The following is a 15,915-nucleotide window of genomic DNA, read 5'->3' as shown; positions in this document are numbered from 1 at the left end:
TTTTTCAGTCTGTCGTAGTTAAAGGATAGTTACATATATGACTTTTAGATGTAATTACAAAACCTACAACTTCTCATCAGGTTCATCAGGTTTCCCCAATGGTGCGCGTGATTACGATTGGCTGAACATTCTGCTTTTTCCACTAATATTATTAATGATGCATTTGTGTTGCATGCGGTCTCGCAGGGTTGTGCTCGTCCTCATGAGACCTTCTAGTTTCATGCATGGCCTGTGACTCATGATGGTTTAACTACAAGAGGTTATGTAGACTTTTTTGTTGTTGTTCCCCCAGTCAGCCGCTAGATGTCAGCCATCGTAGTACAATCATTGTCCTGTTACGAAAACTTAATGTTATGAATAGATGAGGGTCTGGTGTTGCACAAGCCTGGATCTTGTGGTGATCATATGACTATTTAGGCTATTTATGGCTATTTAGTTTTTTCCAATGACATGCATTTTTGCATCATGTAATTCAGACTGTCAGAGTGACACTGCAGATACACATTCGTGCTGTGGAAATGGGTCTCCTAAAACAAACAAATAAACCCCAGGAGCCCACATGACAAAGAAAGACGTGGGTTTTCTTCAGAGCCAATGGCGGAGCCCTGTTAGTTTCGGTGCCTCCCTCCAGTCAGACTCGGTATAAATCCAGTTTCGCAACTCAGCCCACAACAAACGCTGCAGACGCGCCTCAGAGAGAAACCGCAGACAACTGGAGCACCTCGCCTCTTTTACGCACTGGAATTACATTTTTAATCACAATCATGATTCCCGAGGAAACCTATGGATCTATCGAAAACAGGTATGGGCTTATTTTCCTTATGTTTTCATTCTTCCCTGGTTGCCAGAATAAAGCGACAAGTAAGACGTCTGTCCCAGACGTGCGTGGGCATCATGTGCCTGTCCGGAAGGAATGATCCTTGCACTGCTGATCCTTCATGTAATCAAACCACAGATCTCAAGTATGCTCCGATTTAGGACTTTTCCTTCCTGCAAGACAGAGTTTTTCCATGCATGTCTCATAACACTTTGGTATTATTTACATCATACATCTTCCATGTGAGACTTTATTTCATTTCATGCACAAGTCATTTTGAGTTCAAATTGTTAATATATGTATAGATAATATTTAAGTGTGGAAAACCTTGCAGAGTACCAGGCATGCATGCATGCTGCACAGCCTGACCCAAGGCTCATTTACAATGTATATTATTAGCATTTCCCTACGTCATCACTCGTCCACGTGTCACATAACCAAGAGTAATCACAAGCTCATTTGGTTGCCTTAAAACTGGCAAAACTTCAGTGACTTTTCACACTAAGATAATGTAACGGTTTCGGTTTTATTGTGCTCCTGTGCACAGAAGTTGATTGTTCTGTCTTTTCCCCTCAGGATGCAGTCTGTAGGCCTGGCTCTGGTGGAGTTGCTGGTAACAGCCCAGAAACAAGACTGCCTGACTGTTGGCATTTATGAATCAGCCAAGCTTCTCAATGCGTGAGTCTTGAAACTATGCATATCGTGTTCATAACCCACAAGAGGAGGCTTTTCTCTTCTGTACTCTTCACAAATGTTGGAGCTTTTGTTTTGTTTTTTAATTCTGTGTTTTGCTTTCCTCCCCAGGGATCCAGACAGTGTGGTCCTGTGTGTCCTGGCAGCGGACGATGAAGACGATGTCGCCCTGCAGATCCACTTCACGCTGCTGCAGTCCTTCTGCTGTGACAACGGCATCACCATTCTGCGGGTTTCGGGGGCTCAGCGGCTCCAGCAGCTGCTGGGAGCTGTGGACGCAAACAGAAATCAGGAGGAGCGCGGAGACCTTCACTGCATGCTGGTTACGGTGCGTTGACCCGGCTATAAGCTGACCCTTATGTAACTACAAGGCCGCAGTAGAAATGCTATAGTGGGCTTATCTCCATGCTGCGCTTATTGAGACCTTTTCAAATGTGCACTCTCGTTCTTTGTTATTTTAAATGTACTTGTAAATTGCTGGTGTTGTCTGCAGCCAAATTGAACTCGGTGCCTGAAAATGTTTTTTGTTTTGTTTTTTTCCATGCAGAACCCTCAAGCTGATCACTGCAGACTACAAGAGGTGGGGACCTACTGCCAAGAAAGCCGCCGTCTTGACCAGTGGGTGCCTGAACTGATCCTTCAGGAGCGCTGAAGGGTCCCGACACCCGAAAACGTACAGGAACTGTCTGAGTCCAGATACTGATCTGAAGTATCTTGATGCTCAAGCAGGAATGTCCTCGGATGGGTTCATCCCAGTCCACCATCCTGACTGAAGACAGAAGGAAGTTAAGGACTCCCTCTCAATGACTGGTGAAACAGTTGGGCTGGAGACCTATTATCAGTCTTGTGCAATAGACAGAGACACAGATTCACATTCAAGCGACATTGTCCTTACAATGTCAGTAAAACCCAATCTACGTATCTGCTTCGTGCGTCTGTGTTGGTCCTCACAATGGTCACGGGGTGTGACAATAATTATTTGAGGAAGTAGTACCTTTGAAATGTGTCCACACCCCAGTGAGTACCTGGAAAGCTTGTTATTGACTGGACAGGAATGTTGTAACGGTGAAACTATGCCCAACATTCCTGTGTTTTGACATGGGAGAGTCTCTGGAGAGAACGGGTGTGTGTATGTGTGCGTGTGTGTGTATGCATGTGTGACTGTGTGGTATGCATTTGCAATACTTGAGTCTTTCTTTAGAAAAGACTGAGTGTACTGTGCAGTATGCACATGCTTGGAATGAGACGCTAAACATGCAGAGGAATCATTGCCACAATACCCAGGACTTATTGGCTTTGCAGGGCTGGAAAAAAAAAATGCAAAAAAGGGCTCAGAACCGAATGTATTTTTGTTAAGACTGCTTTGTCGGATCAGAGCGGGTCAGCTTTAACTTATTAAAGAAACCACAATCTGTTGTGCCTTCAAGAATGCTGCCTTTTTTGATGATTAATATTGAATGGCCACACTGTTAATTTATTAATTGTATTGTATGAGTTATTTTATGTTGTTAAGTGAAATAAATTATTGTATTCATAAACGATGGACTTTTTTTTGTGGGGGAGTCTTTGCTCAAATTTCAAAACAGCCTGCATGCGTCATGGAAACCGCTGAATCACACAGCTACAGTTTGCATTTGGTTTGTAGTAATGGAAAATACATGCGCACATGAAGCAAAGCCTTTGTGAGCCAGTTTGCTCTGCCCTTGCAGACTGATTTGGGTGGAGATAGAAACTACTTGCACTGGGAGAAACTGGCAAAACAAGCTGATGCGGACTTACCGTCCCTACAAGTCTGGGAACGAGGGAACAAGTTTGAGGAATGATCCAAAGTCACCTGTTGATCAAGTCAGATTCCATTTGTGTGCATGTCTTGTTATATAATGCAGCTAAACCCCTGTATGCGTGTGTGTGTGTGTGTGTGTGTGTGTGTGTGTGTGTGTGTGTGTGTGTGTGTGTGTGTGTGTGTGTGTGTGTGTGTGTGTGTGTGTGTGTGTGTGTGTGTGTGTGTGTGTGTGTGTGTGTGTGTGTGTGTGTGTTTGTAACCCCACCCATGTCACTGTATCTCTGTTTCATGGCAGTCTGTTTACTGCTCCACTCCTCCCTTTGGTCTGTCTCACATGTCTGTTCACAGCTCAGACTGCAGAGCAGGGGAAAGGGGAACATTCAGGCACATGGACCTCCCATTTGTTTACAATCAGCTGGGCAGAGGAGTGACTAGTGAGCCGACTACTCTGTGATTGGTTGCAGTTTTGCCACCCTAATTCTGATTGGCCCTTACTTGTAGCCCGACTGAGGAGGGGGTATATGTGAGTGTTGGAGCAGAGCATCAAAAGAACACTAGATTCTTAGGAACGACAATAAGGACATTCCTGTGAAATGACCTAAACCAGAGGTTATATCTGGTGGTACTTTTTGTTTCCTTTGTCAGTGCATCATGTTTTCATGTTTGCACTGCACACTATGTACCCATCAGGCTACTCAGTATGTGTGTGCATGTGTACCTTATAACATAGTGGCAGTGTGTTCTGTTCACACAGAAAAAAAAAACCCAATATAGAGCAACAAAGTGTTATTATTAATAATTACCAAGAAGATCAATCAGGAACTTTACCTGCTCTGTGTGTAAAACGCTCTGCCCAGCATTGCAGACACTGATGTTTACAGCTATAATGTTTATTATAGTGTCTTAGTTAAGAGAAACTTGGAAGCTAAAACTGACCAAATATGGCATGCTCCATGCTGCTTTTGCAGGTGTCTTGGATTAAGACAAAAGAATTGTGCAGGTAGTGCAACCGTTTTGTTTTTGTTTTTTTGATAAATGAATTAACAAGAAGTCCCTTTTGCATGTGTCCTGCAATGTAAGATCAAATGTTAATGCTTTCCAAGTGAACACAAATTTAATAATAGATTACAGTGAAAGTCTCACAAGCAATAGCCAGAAGTGTAGAATGTATTGCCTTTGCAACTAATGAATTTGTGACACAATCAATGCATCAGCAACATCCTGCATTGTAAATGCATGGGTCCAAGGGACATTTTCCAACCTCAGCTTCAATGACGTAAACATATGGAAAGAGTTAGACTATTTCAAAGTGTAGGAGAAGGCGTAATGCCTCCCCCTGATAGAGCTTGAACTACATTGCCCCACCTCTCAACTCTCACAATGCAACACTTTTGTCTCATGCAAGTGATTTTGATTGAATGTTTGCTTTGCTGATGCTTTCCTGATGCTCACTGTGAGGCAACAGTGCAAACATGGTGGGTCCCAACACCCATACCAGGGCATTTGTTGAAATATCACACCCTGGAGGTTATTTCAGTACATGGAAGTCAATGTAAAATACCAGTATGTATCATTTGCACATGATGAAATATGTTGGAAAGCATTTTACTTACCAGAATCACATATTATCTCCATTTGTAGTTTGAAAAGTCTCAAACTGCATGTGGTTGAGTTACGGTCTCACATTATGTAATGGATCATTTTCATTGCTCAAGCACTGTTCTTCATTATTTACTGTGTCGACTGTGATGATTGGCAAGACAAGTAATTCATGTATTGTATGACTGTCACCAGTGAGTGAAAGAAAAATAAAGAAATGCAGAAGATATTAACTATGGTCACTTGAATAATAAAATAAATAAATAAAATGCACAAAAACACGAGTTATTATATCATCTTTTTATTAATGTTATCTACTTCTCAATATCATCTTTTTTTAACAGCAATATCCACAAAATATTAACAGTGTGCAAGAAAACATGAGTTATGGCACATCAGAGAACAGTTACAAAAAATAGATATATTTTCTTCATAATTAATCAAGGCAAAAAGATACACATACTGTATGCATACACAGGAGATCAGAACACAAAAGATGAGTCTCAGGAAGGGCTCAGAGCCAATTGAGTGATGTTTGATATGAAGGTTCACCAGCGAGGAGTCACAACTCCCCTCAGCAAGCCATGAATTCATTTCACCAGGCTCATTTTGAGTCACAACAACGATGGATGTCCATCTTGAGCCGCGTGTTCCTCTTTTAAGACTGTTCATTCTGTTGATCTGATAACCCAAAGACCAGCATTAACGCAATATACGCCACTATAAGGCAAACTAACAACCAGTCAGTCAGACACACTGTCAGCCGAACCGGCACCTCAGGCCGGCTGTCGCTGATCGAAGCCCAACCAGGGATGGAATGATTGAGAAAAGAAATTATGAGGGCAACTTCCGTGTGTGCATGTGTGTGTGCTGATATGTTATGCATGCTTGCTTTATTAATCAGACCGTTGCAAGAGTTAACATCTTCAGCTTTCTTGAAAACTGATTGCATTTTATTCTTTTTTTTTTTTTTCTTAGGAAGGAATCACATTTTCTTCAGTTTTGCAATAATTAAAATGAACAGTTCCTTGGGGTTTATGTTGAAATCTCTGTTAGTAAAGTCATTTTTTTCTTTATACATTTTATAAACTCTTCATAGCAGTCTGAATAAGATATATCGTCACTTCTTATTCATACACATACAGTAAAGGGATGCTTGCTCTATCCAAAGCATGAGCTAACGTGTTAGTTTAGGAGAGGGGTTCTCATAGTGTCTCATAGGGTTCCCATCCCCCCCACAGGGCTTGAACCACATTGCACGCCCCCCTAAACACTCATGCATACTTTGGCTCTAGTATTTCATGGTTGAATGCCAGGTTTCTATATCGTTTTAAGACATAATGGTTAATGGCTGTTGAGATCCATAGGCAATGAAAAGCATAACTCTTCTCGTGCTTTTCACAAGCTTTCAAATTTGAAATGTTTTTTTTTAATGTACCGACTGTCACTTCTGTTAAACTAATGGTTTTGCATAAATGCTTATTTATGCTGCGTTTAAACATAGGCAAGATGCTTTACAAATATGATTGTTCCGCCATTGGTGGCACATTCCTAACATTGTTAATGTGACGTTCAGATGCGTAATGTAACATTAAGAATGTTAGGAATGTGCCACTAATGACGGGGAAACGATATTTGTAACGCATCGTGTCTATGAGTATACGCAGCATTAAAGTTTTCATTCATCGTCAATGAATCTGTTTAACCCTGCGCTTACTTCTCCAGATTTTCCCTGTTGCTGGGCACTTTAAGAACCGTTGCTTTAAGTCAACATGCCTGATCTGAAACAGGGTAAAAAGCAAACAACCATTACCAGCTAAACCTCACCACTAGCAAAAAAAACTAAATACTACATTTAGTTTTCTATTACAAGTAGAAGGTGAGTTTTTAAGTTAGATTTGAACAGTGCCAGTTTCCACTTGTTTCCAGTCTTCATGCTGAGCTAACTGTTGGATTTCAACAAAGGTTCATTTTCTCTTTCGACTCCCAGCCAGAGACCAAATATGTATATTTTATTAAACCTAAAATTGTTGCTTCAGGTCTCTGGGGGTTAGATACAGAACTGAAGACAAGAGAGTTAAGAAGACGAAATAAAGTCCTTCAATAAGTGAATCTAGCAGCCTCGTGACTATTGTTAGAGTTGTTGTTGATCACGTCAATCTTCCCACACTTCAGTTGAACAATTATATCTTCTGACAGAATCCTTTTGTCTTCTTCTGGCACACGAGCTCCTGACTGCCTCATAAAACCACCAAGCAGGGACCAGACGTGCTGTTCTGGCTTGCAGCATCATATGACCTGCACTGTGGTCGGACTGACCCCGACCCAGAAACCACAGGAGTCCAGTACTGTAACATTACTATGTGACACCGTGCGGCAGTGGCACGCTGCACTCTCACACACTGTGTCCCTCCCACTAACACACACACACGCACACACCACGCAAATGTGTGCGTGCATCTCTATTTTTTCCTTTCCGCCCACTCTGCCAAATCATCCTTTTCAGCTTGCGGCACCTACACACACACACACACACACACACACACACACACACACACACACACACACACACACACACACACACACACACACACACACACACACACACACACACACACACACACACACACACACACACACACACACACAGAGTTTGGGAAAAGGCCTGCTGTCTTGCTTTGGGCTAAATAAGAGATGAATTGCTTTGTTTCACAAGCCTAGACTTGCAGGGAAAGATTTGTGCTAAAATAGCGAATTCAATCTGTATCAAACACAAAAGTTGCATCTTGAGAGCTATACCTAAGCATTTAAAACATTAATGCAAGAACGCTCCGACACCTTAGCTTTGCCTGAAGACTGGAAACAAGGACGCACATCGCTCGGCTCTGTCCAAAAAACCACAAAATCAGCCTGCCACTATCTCTGGACCTCAGCTTGTGATGACTCCCAAAAGTTTACACAGCAGCCGGGTCACATCGACCTGGTGACATGTCAGCAGCGAAGCTGGGGAATGAACCCCAGTGACACGCAGTCAGTGTGACCCCAACATGCTCTGCCACAAGGTGTTTCTCCTCACAAAAGTCCCAAGTAGGTGCTAAATATGATGACAGCAATCTGCTTTCCCATCAGTATTTAACAATAAATGACAGGCTGTAGAGCTCAGTTCCTCTTTGACCTCATACAATCATCCCTCACCTGCAAGAGTGAGTATAGGAGTGTGTTCTGTGTATATGTGCATGTTATCCAAGTTGCATGTTGCCCATAAACCAACAAAACAATAATGATTAAAACACGTGGATGGCTCAGGTGTTGAAAGACAGATCAGGCGGTTGGTTTTGGACCACTGGAATGAGGTCCGATGTTGATTCATCCTCTAACAGGACACGATCCTGAGCCTGATGGGGCTTCTGTTTCTGTTACATTATGTTGTCCTCATCAGTTGTGTTTGTATCTGTGGTCAAAACCAACCTCCACTATCACAAGCCTCGAAAGCCTGATTGAAAAAAAAAGAGAAGAAGACAGACATGATCCTGAATGACAGAACAGAATAAGAGGTACTTAAAAAAAAAAAAATAAATCCAATATCCACAGAGGTTTGTTCTGTGTTTTAGATTTTGTATCTTACAAACACTGTACAGGGTAATACTCAACTGACCAAGTTCCATGGACTCCATAGAAAGAAGAAAACTCCAAAGAATAAACCCAAAACAGCTACTCTTCAACTTATCACTTCTGCACATGTCTGAAAGAAAGTTTATACATATAGTTTGTTTCTCTTAACATCATTTGTTTCTTCTTCATCTTCAGTTTTTACAATCAAGTTTGGTTTGTCAGAGGAGGAGTGCTGTGGAGGAGAGGACACGAACAGGGGACCAGGACCAGGTCAAGCTCACATTAAAGTCAGCTGTTACACTGCAGACACTCCAGCTTTTAAAGATGTGGCTTATAGCCCCAATAATTATGCATTAAAGAAGGAGACTATTGAAACGATCAAATAATGACTTATTTCCATTTTTTTTAAAGTTTGGGGCATCTCCTCCAGGAGAATGACTCAAGCTGTGCTTTACCCCGAGAGAGGGCGAGGCCACAGACTGACCTCGCCCTCTCTCGGGGTAAAGCACAGCTTGAGTTGATATAGTAGAAACCTTTGTTTAAGATCTGGTTAGGTATCACGCCTGGCTTTCAACCGGATCTCCTCTTATTTCATGAACACAAGCAGGAAACCAAACCTGATCAGCCAGGTGCAACACCCAAGTGCAGTAAAACTGGAAAAAAAAAAGTACAGTATTGTTTTTATCTGTCAACAAAAATATCCAAACATACATTAAGTTCACAAACAAGTATTTCTTAAGAAAAATGCAGTAAACGTCCGCGGTTAACAGCTTCAGTGTGGAGCCGCTCACTGTGTTCCTCTCAGTGGTGCAGATCTGAGTGATCTCGACCAACAGCAGTGGTCAGTGGGAGCAGATCACCACCAGGAGGGAACTTTTTGTACAGGTTGGCACAGCTGGAGGCTTGGCCCGAAGGCTGAGGACAGCCATCGTGAGGCCACAGGCAGAGAAGGTCTGTTACAGGTTTGGGTGGGAACATGCTAGAGTCCATTAAAGGCCAAGGGGCTTCAGCCACTTGCTCCAAAGTGAGACCCACCGTGATTTACACTGACAGGCTCGACGACAAAGCTCTGAGTTTTTCACTCCCACAAAAAAAAAAAAAAGAAAAGGAGAGCATTTATTGAGCTGCTAATGGGATACCAGTTCGTGTTTGGCACAGTTGGCCTAGCGCCTACCACCCTTTTCTGTTGCCCACATGCATCCTCCTACTCCCTGCCTATGGCACGGCTGCTCATGCTTCACCCAACAAGTCATTTCATAACAAAACAAGGAAAAAAAACAATACCGGTTTCCTACTGATCATTAAAGTCCAAATCCCTTTTCAAGTTAAGATGACACTTGTAGTTAATTCACCAGGATATATGAATATTACCAAAGCACCTTGGATCATACTCAGTGATATACTGATTTCAGCCACTGCGAGCACAAGATACCTCACCTCTCGCTGCTGCTCTGGGGTACGGCGCTTTGGCCAATTTGGGAGTGTATGTATTTTTGCATGTGTGAATACTTGACGCAGCCATTTAAGATCAGATAGGGCCGCTTGAAGTTTTTTCTGTGTGTGTGTGTGTGTGTGTGTGTGTGTGTGTGTGTGTGTGTGTGTGTGTGTGTGTGTGTGTGTGTGTGTGTGTGTGTGTGTGTTGGGGTGGGGTGGGGGGTGGGGGGTGGACGGGGGGAGGACAGGAACAGCAGGGTGCAGCTATAGGATGATGCAGGGTTTCTTGTCCTTGAAAGGGTTTTCAGATGTGGGGACCCCCACCAGCAGAGGGTCGCTACGAGCGTGCTGCTCACAGTAACTCATCAGGTCTGCCGCCGCTTTGGACACCTGGTGGGACGAAGGGGGCGAGAATAAATAAGGGAAAGGGATGCGAGCAGCAGAAAAGGGGCAAAGAAAAAGTTGTGTGGTGGGTAAATTAAAAAAAAAAAAAAAGGAAAGGAAAGGAAAGGAGAAAAGAAATGAAAGATGTAATGATAAATGCATGAGGGCAGAACAGATAAATGTGACAGGCGGTTTGAGCGCAGCACAGCATGACTGTCTTACCTTAATGCGTTCAATCCCTGCCTCAATCCTCAACTGTTCCACCAGTTTCCTGGCCTGGGCGATATTATTAGTGGTAGACATACTGATCCATCAGAATACGCCAACACAGGAGAAAACTGGATGAGAAAGAGAGAAAAAAATACTCATGCTGCAGAGTGTAATTCATGATGAGAACAGAATGTCTAAAAACATGGAAAGAAAACAGCAACAATAAGAGAAACACACTGATTTTTATGCTATATTTGTACTCAAATACAACTTCTATTACATCGGTTATGTCATACTCAACTAATAGTAGAAGTAAGTGTGATTTATTCAACTAAAAGTATTCTTCTCAAAAACTACTTATTATAATTTACTGTGTTAACATTTTATTGCCGGCATTTGACTTATTTTCCCTGGAACACTAAATCTATGATTTAGGTATAAATCAGGGGTTTTCTCTTTTAAATGAACAGATGAGATGAAAGATGGAAGCGAATACTATCACACATCATGGAAATACTCATTAATGACTTAGTAGCGTGACTTATGATTTAAATCAGGAAAAAGAAGACTCTTTACAGCCGCTTACCACTGAAGCAAATATGGAAATATGTCAAGGATCATTTGTGGCTACTTTAAATCTGTCCACTGTGGCCTTCCCAATTGATTACTTATGATCAATAAATCCCCACCGCCTGACCCGGCCCAGGGTCTTTATCCCTTTATCCTTACCCTACCTGAACCAATAAAGTTGAATTGAATTGAATTCTATTGTTTGTTTTATTCCAAGTTTCTATTGATTTTTTAAATGTATTTCCAAGTTTTTGTTAAAGCACCTTACATTATCTACAGTCTAACTTGCGTTATATGAATGAACTTGCCTTTGCCTTTTGAAAGTATGAAGTAGATGGCCTTGTACATTTTGTACACAAGTAGGTGTACCTCTATTTTAAAAAATATATATTGGGAAAAAAATGGAGAAACTGCAGCACTATTGGTCAAGGAAGTGACATTTTTTTCATTTCACTCTTCACAACAGCCCTTAAAAGAATTAAAATTGGAAAGTTCTAGATGAGCTTTAAAATAACTTTTAACAACACCCACCCTGCGGGTAATTATTTAAATGGCCCCTAATTGACAGCTTCATGAAGAGTAAAGTACAGTCATGAGAATGTTTTATCAGGCTTTGAGCCAGTGAGTTTCAGTTGTGATCACAGTGATGGAGCTACAGCGCCACTGTGAGGAGATTACATGCTGGTGCAAATCATTTGTGAGACGGAGCTTTCTTGTTTCCACTGTTGTTTTGTTTTTAGTTTATTGATTTATTTTTTTTTAAATACATTTTCTGTATATTGAGAAATTAAATTGGAACAGAAGTTGATACAGAAGCTTTGTAAATCTACTTTAAGCTATTGGGGATTATCATCTGTATATAAAACAACATGATTGATAATGGTACAAGAGTGCATCTTTAAGTTAACAATATGCCTTTGAAGGATTTTTTGGGGGGATCTAAAAAATATAATTTGTAAATTCATTTTAGTTCAGGGACCACATTTATCTGTGTATAATCTCAAACAGTTCGGACAACTAAGAAGAGCAATAACTTTTTTCATCAGTTTTAATAAAAAATCCTTGAAATGTTCAGAAAACACAAGATATGATATGAAATCTGATCAACTTTAGTGTTTCTTTCAGACTAATGCAGGCAAAAGCTTCTTGCTTCTCAAACTGCTGGATTTAACGTGTGAAGGTTTTAAACAGCGAGCTTTAAATGCTCCAGCAGTGATTTATATATTCTTGGTTACGATGATTGTTTCCATCAGATTGTTTTGCATCGTAAACCTCACTCTTACTCTTACAGTGGGACAGTCGACAACTTGCAAACAACTGTTATTTTTGGTTAAAAACAAATAAAAATCATCAGGGAATACTGTGGGCCAGATTGGATCCTCTTGCGGGCCGCTTTTAGCCCACGGGCTGCATGTTTCACACTGCCGAAGAAAAGGTGGATTTACTTTTGCCATGCAGGCTGAATGGAAATAGAAGATGAAAGATGAGTCAGTGGGCACAACAAACAGAGCATTACCTGACTGATGGTGTGCAGACAGGACTCCCTCTGAACACTAATATGACTGGATGGAAAAGACGACCTCAGCAACGCAGGGACAACAGGAACAGAGTTGCCAAGTCAGAATGACGGAGCCGGGCGGCGGCCGAGCTTACATCGGCTGGTCTCTGTGCAAGAGAGAGGAGCAGGTGAGGTTGAATTGAAAGACATTCACATTAGAAATCTTAACAGCGCCGTTATTGGTCTAATGCTGGAGTTTGTGGTGCAAAAGAAGGGAGGAAGCTGCAGGAATAATCTGACGTATGCTTAGAACCAACTTTATTGTGACCAATCAAAATGATAAAACTGGTTTCAATGCAAATTCCTATGAATGGAACAGTTGTGGCAGTGACAGTGATATATAAAAACCTATTTTGAATTAGAAGCATCTAACCAGCAGTTGAAGAGTTCTGGTTTCTATGGATCCCAACTTATCTTATAATGTGAAAACCATGAGGAAGTCCAAAATTCAAACAAAACATACTCCACATATTCCCTAGTTTAATGAGATGAGAGGTTGCTGAGATAAAACAACAATAACTTTTTTTTTTTTTTAAAAACAACACTCAAATTAGAAAACTATTTTCAGAACAATATTATTACACAGTGTGCGTTACAAAGAGGGAATTAATACATTTCCAATTGCCTTACTGCTCAGATAAAAGTTGGTATTTGCCTCATTCCTAAACTGCTATCTTAACCCACATTATCTATAATCGATAATCTATCATCATAAATTCATTTTTCCCAACAAAACACCCATAGAACCACTTTTCTAATCTGATATAGGAAAATTCATTCATCAGGGGACACAGTTGCTTTCGACTCTCTTCAGCACAACACATAAATCAGCACATATGATCAAAATACACCTCGCATACATCACTATGTGTGTATTACCGCTCTGTCTCTCACTGTGTCACTCCGTCTGTCACCCTCTCTCTCTCTCTCCAGAGGAGAGTCCTGCTTTAATTACTCTGACTGTGGAGTAGCTCAAGGATTCATGTCAGTAATTAGGGCTTTTGTCCGTTTGGGTGCCTGTGTGTGCGTGTGCAAGAGAGAGAGAGAGAGAGAGAGAGAGAGAGAGAACGAGAGAGAGACATAGAGAGAGACATAGAGAGAGAGAGAGAGAGAGAGAGAGAGAGAGAGAGAGAGAGAGAGAGAGAGAGAGAGAGAGAGAGAGAGAGAGAGAGAGTTACAAATTACAAATACCTGACAAAAACGTTGTCTCTGCCCACTCAGTCACTCAGTGGCCTGCAACTAAAACCTCAATCCCAAATTTTAAAACAATTGGCTCCTATTTTGAGGGAGTTTACTAAAACTCCCCCCAATTATTGCAAACCTACACACATTATTCCCCTTTGACTACAGGATGGCCCTTTGATATTGTTGAAATGATTTGGTTAAGTTTGAACCTTCATTAGGTTCATGCTTGATTAAAAGACTCATATGTATACGTATATTTACAGAGCATTCACATTTGGCAACAACAGATTATCAGTAATGAAACATGGCGGGATTTTGGGTTTACTCAGATGTTACGATACTTTAGTGAAAAAGATTTACCTATATTAACCTTTGACCCAGACCTGAATGTGACCAATCCTGACAAAAAAAGGTTTGACCACACAGTATTGTGCAGACTGGACTTTTATCCCTCATATTTCTTATGAGTACAAATATTTTGAAGTAACACGCACGCACGCGCGCACACACACACACACACACACACACACACACACACACACACACACACACACACACACACACACACACACACACACACACACACACACACACACACACACACACACACCCTGTATTATCTTGTCAGTTTTCACTGAATGTCCCGAATTCACCCCCCTTGTGTGGCTTTACTGAGAAAACCAGCAGGTGTGTATATCCCACAACAAAAGGTGAACACTGTGAGCTTATCTTGCATTTGATGTGCAGCATGCACAATGTAACATGCTCCATGATACAGAAGTAAACAAAGTGTGATGAGACACTGAGAAATGACTGTTTAAGAACCTGATACATGTCGAGTCAGTTGGCAGTGGTCATGCACAGCTAAACCACTTACTAGTTCACAAGTCACAAGTGCTTTGATTTATTCAGCCTGTTGATTTTTCAAACTTTCTGGAATGTACCAGAGAGGAGAAAGCCACACTCGCTCACGAAAATAAATCGCAACAACAACAAAACAAAAAGAACCCATGAGAAGCATCAATTTCTGCCTCAGTTCACTGCTCTGCTCTCCGGCACCCCAAACGGAAAACGGTTCTTGGAAAGCAAGGTACACAAAAAACAAATATATACAGTAAGATAGTTGTTTCTGTCTGCTTGGACCAGAAAACATCAAGCAGAGCCGGACAGGCCTTCGTCCAACCAGCGGAGCCAACCAACCAGGGAGCCCACTGAGCCTCTCAAGACGCGCAAATATGCATCACTCCTTATTGATCCCAGCGGCTCCCGAGCGCTGATCGGGCCTACAGTACGGAGCCATGTCCTCTGCTATAGGCCCTGCTCGGTGCTCTGCCGTGTGAAAACACAATGCGGGCATTTTGATGGATAGAACAGCATGTCCTCTCTCTCCCATGGCTATCCACGCATCGCACGCACACACACACACACACACATACGCACGGGCGCGCAAGCACAGGCAGACCTTGTGCACATATCAAAGATATTTTTCCGACCAGACATCAGACCACACTGCTCCAGCTCTGCAAATAGGCCCTGATTGTTAGCCGTGGGAGCTGGGTAGTGACATGTTTGGAGGGAGGCAGGCTCCAACAGCCAATATAAACCTGTCCAGCAGCAATGGGCATAAGACCGGAGCGCATACCATTATGCTCCGCTATTATGCAAAATGATGGGGGGAAATGGCCTACTCTGGCATATAAGAGCCAGCAGTTGTGGCTTCTGCGTCCTCAGAGTCCAGTCGAGCTGGAGGAAATCTTCCACTGACCCTGTCCCAGGTCCTCCCCACCCTCTCTGCCGGCAAAGGGCTGGGGGAATCCGGATTCGTGACACTGATGAAGCCCCTCTCCGCTGCGGCCGCCCTCGGAGACGAGAAGCCGGGCTTGCAGAGGCGCACAGATGCGTTACAATTATCACACACGGGTGAGAAAAATAGTCGAATATCTCCAAACTCACCTCCGATTGCGCTGTATTGGTGATTTAAAGGGCCAGATCCGCTGGTTTCTCACCCTCTCCGCTCGTTCACTCCCCGTCTTCACCGAGCCAAACGCCTCCCCCTCCGTTACCAGTGTC

General features: G+C 42.2%; 2 protein-coding genes across 3 annotated transcripts; one reads left to right on the top strand and one right to left on the bottom strand.

Annotated features, from left to right (window-relative positions):
* The first annotated feature begins 474 nt into the window (after positions 1 to 474).
* gadd45bb (growth arrest and DNA-damage-inducible, beta b) lies at positions 475 to 3,046 on the top strand. Its single transcript, XM_080479499.1, has 4 exons — positions 475 to 802; positions 1,394 to 1,495; positions 1,622 to 1,838; positions 2,058 to 3,046. The coding sequence occupies exons 1-4, from the start codon at positions 765 to 767 to the stop codon at positions 2,160 to 2,162; spliced, it is 462 nt and encodes a 153-aa protein (XP_080335625.1). The 5' UTR covers positions 475 to 764; the 3' UTR covers positions 2,163 to 3,046.
* Positions 3,047 to 10,202: 7,156 nt separating this feature from the next.
* On the bottom strand, positions 10,203 to 15,915 carry gng7 (guanine nucleotide binding protein (G protein), gamma 7; the record flags this gene model as incomplete). Of its 2 annotated transcripts, none has more annotated exons than XM_080480902.1 (4): positions 15,799 to 15,915; positions 12,619 to 12,767; positions 10,545 to 10,660; positions 10,203 to 10,328 (listed from the first exon to the last, which is right to left on the bottom strand). In XM_080480902.1, the coding sequence occupies exons 3-4, from the start codon at positions 10,623 to 10,625 to the stop codon at positions 10,203 to 10,205; spliced, it is 207 nt and encodes a 68-aa protein (XP_080337028.1). In that variant the 5' UTR covers positions 10,626 to 10,660; positions 12,619 to 12,767; positions 15,799 to 15,915. The 2 variants fall into 2 exon arrangements, with proteins under 2 accessions (XP_080337028.1, XP_080337029.1); XM_080480903.1 differs by lacking the exon at positions 15,799 to 15,915 and adding an exon at positions 15,611 to 15,709.

The sequence above is a fragment of the Lipophrys pholis genome (assembly GCF_963383615.2).
Source record: "Lipophrys pholis genome assembly, chromosome: 14".
Taxonomy (NCBI): Eukaryota; Metazoa; Chordata; class Actinopteri; order Blenniiformes; family Blenniidae; genus Lipophrys; species Lipophrys pholis.
This window is presented reverse-complemented; position numbering and strand designations above follow the sequence as displayed.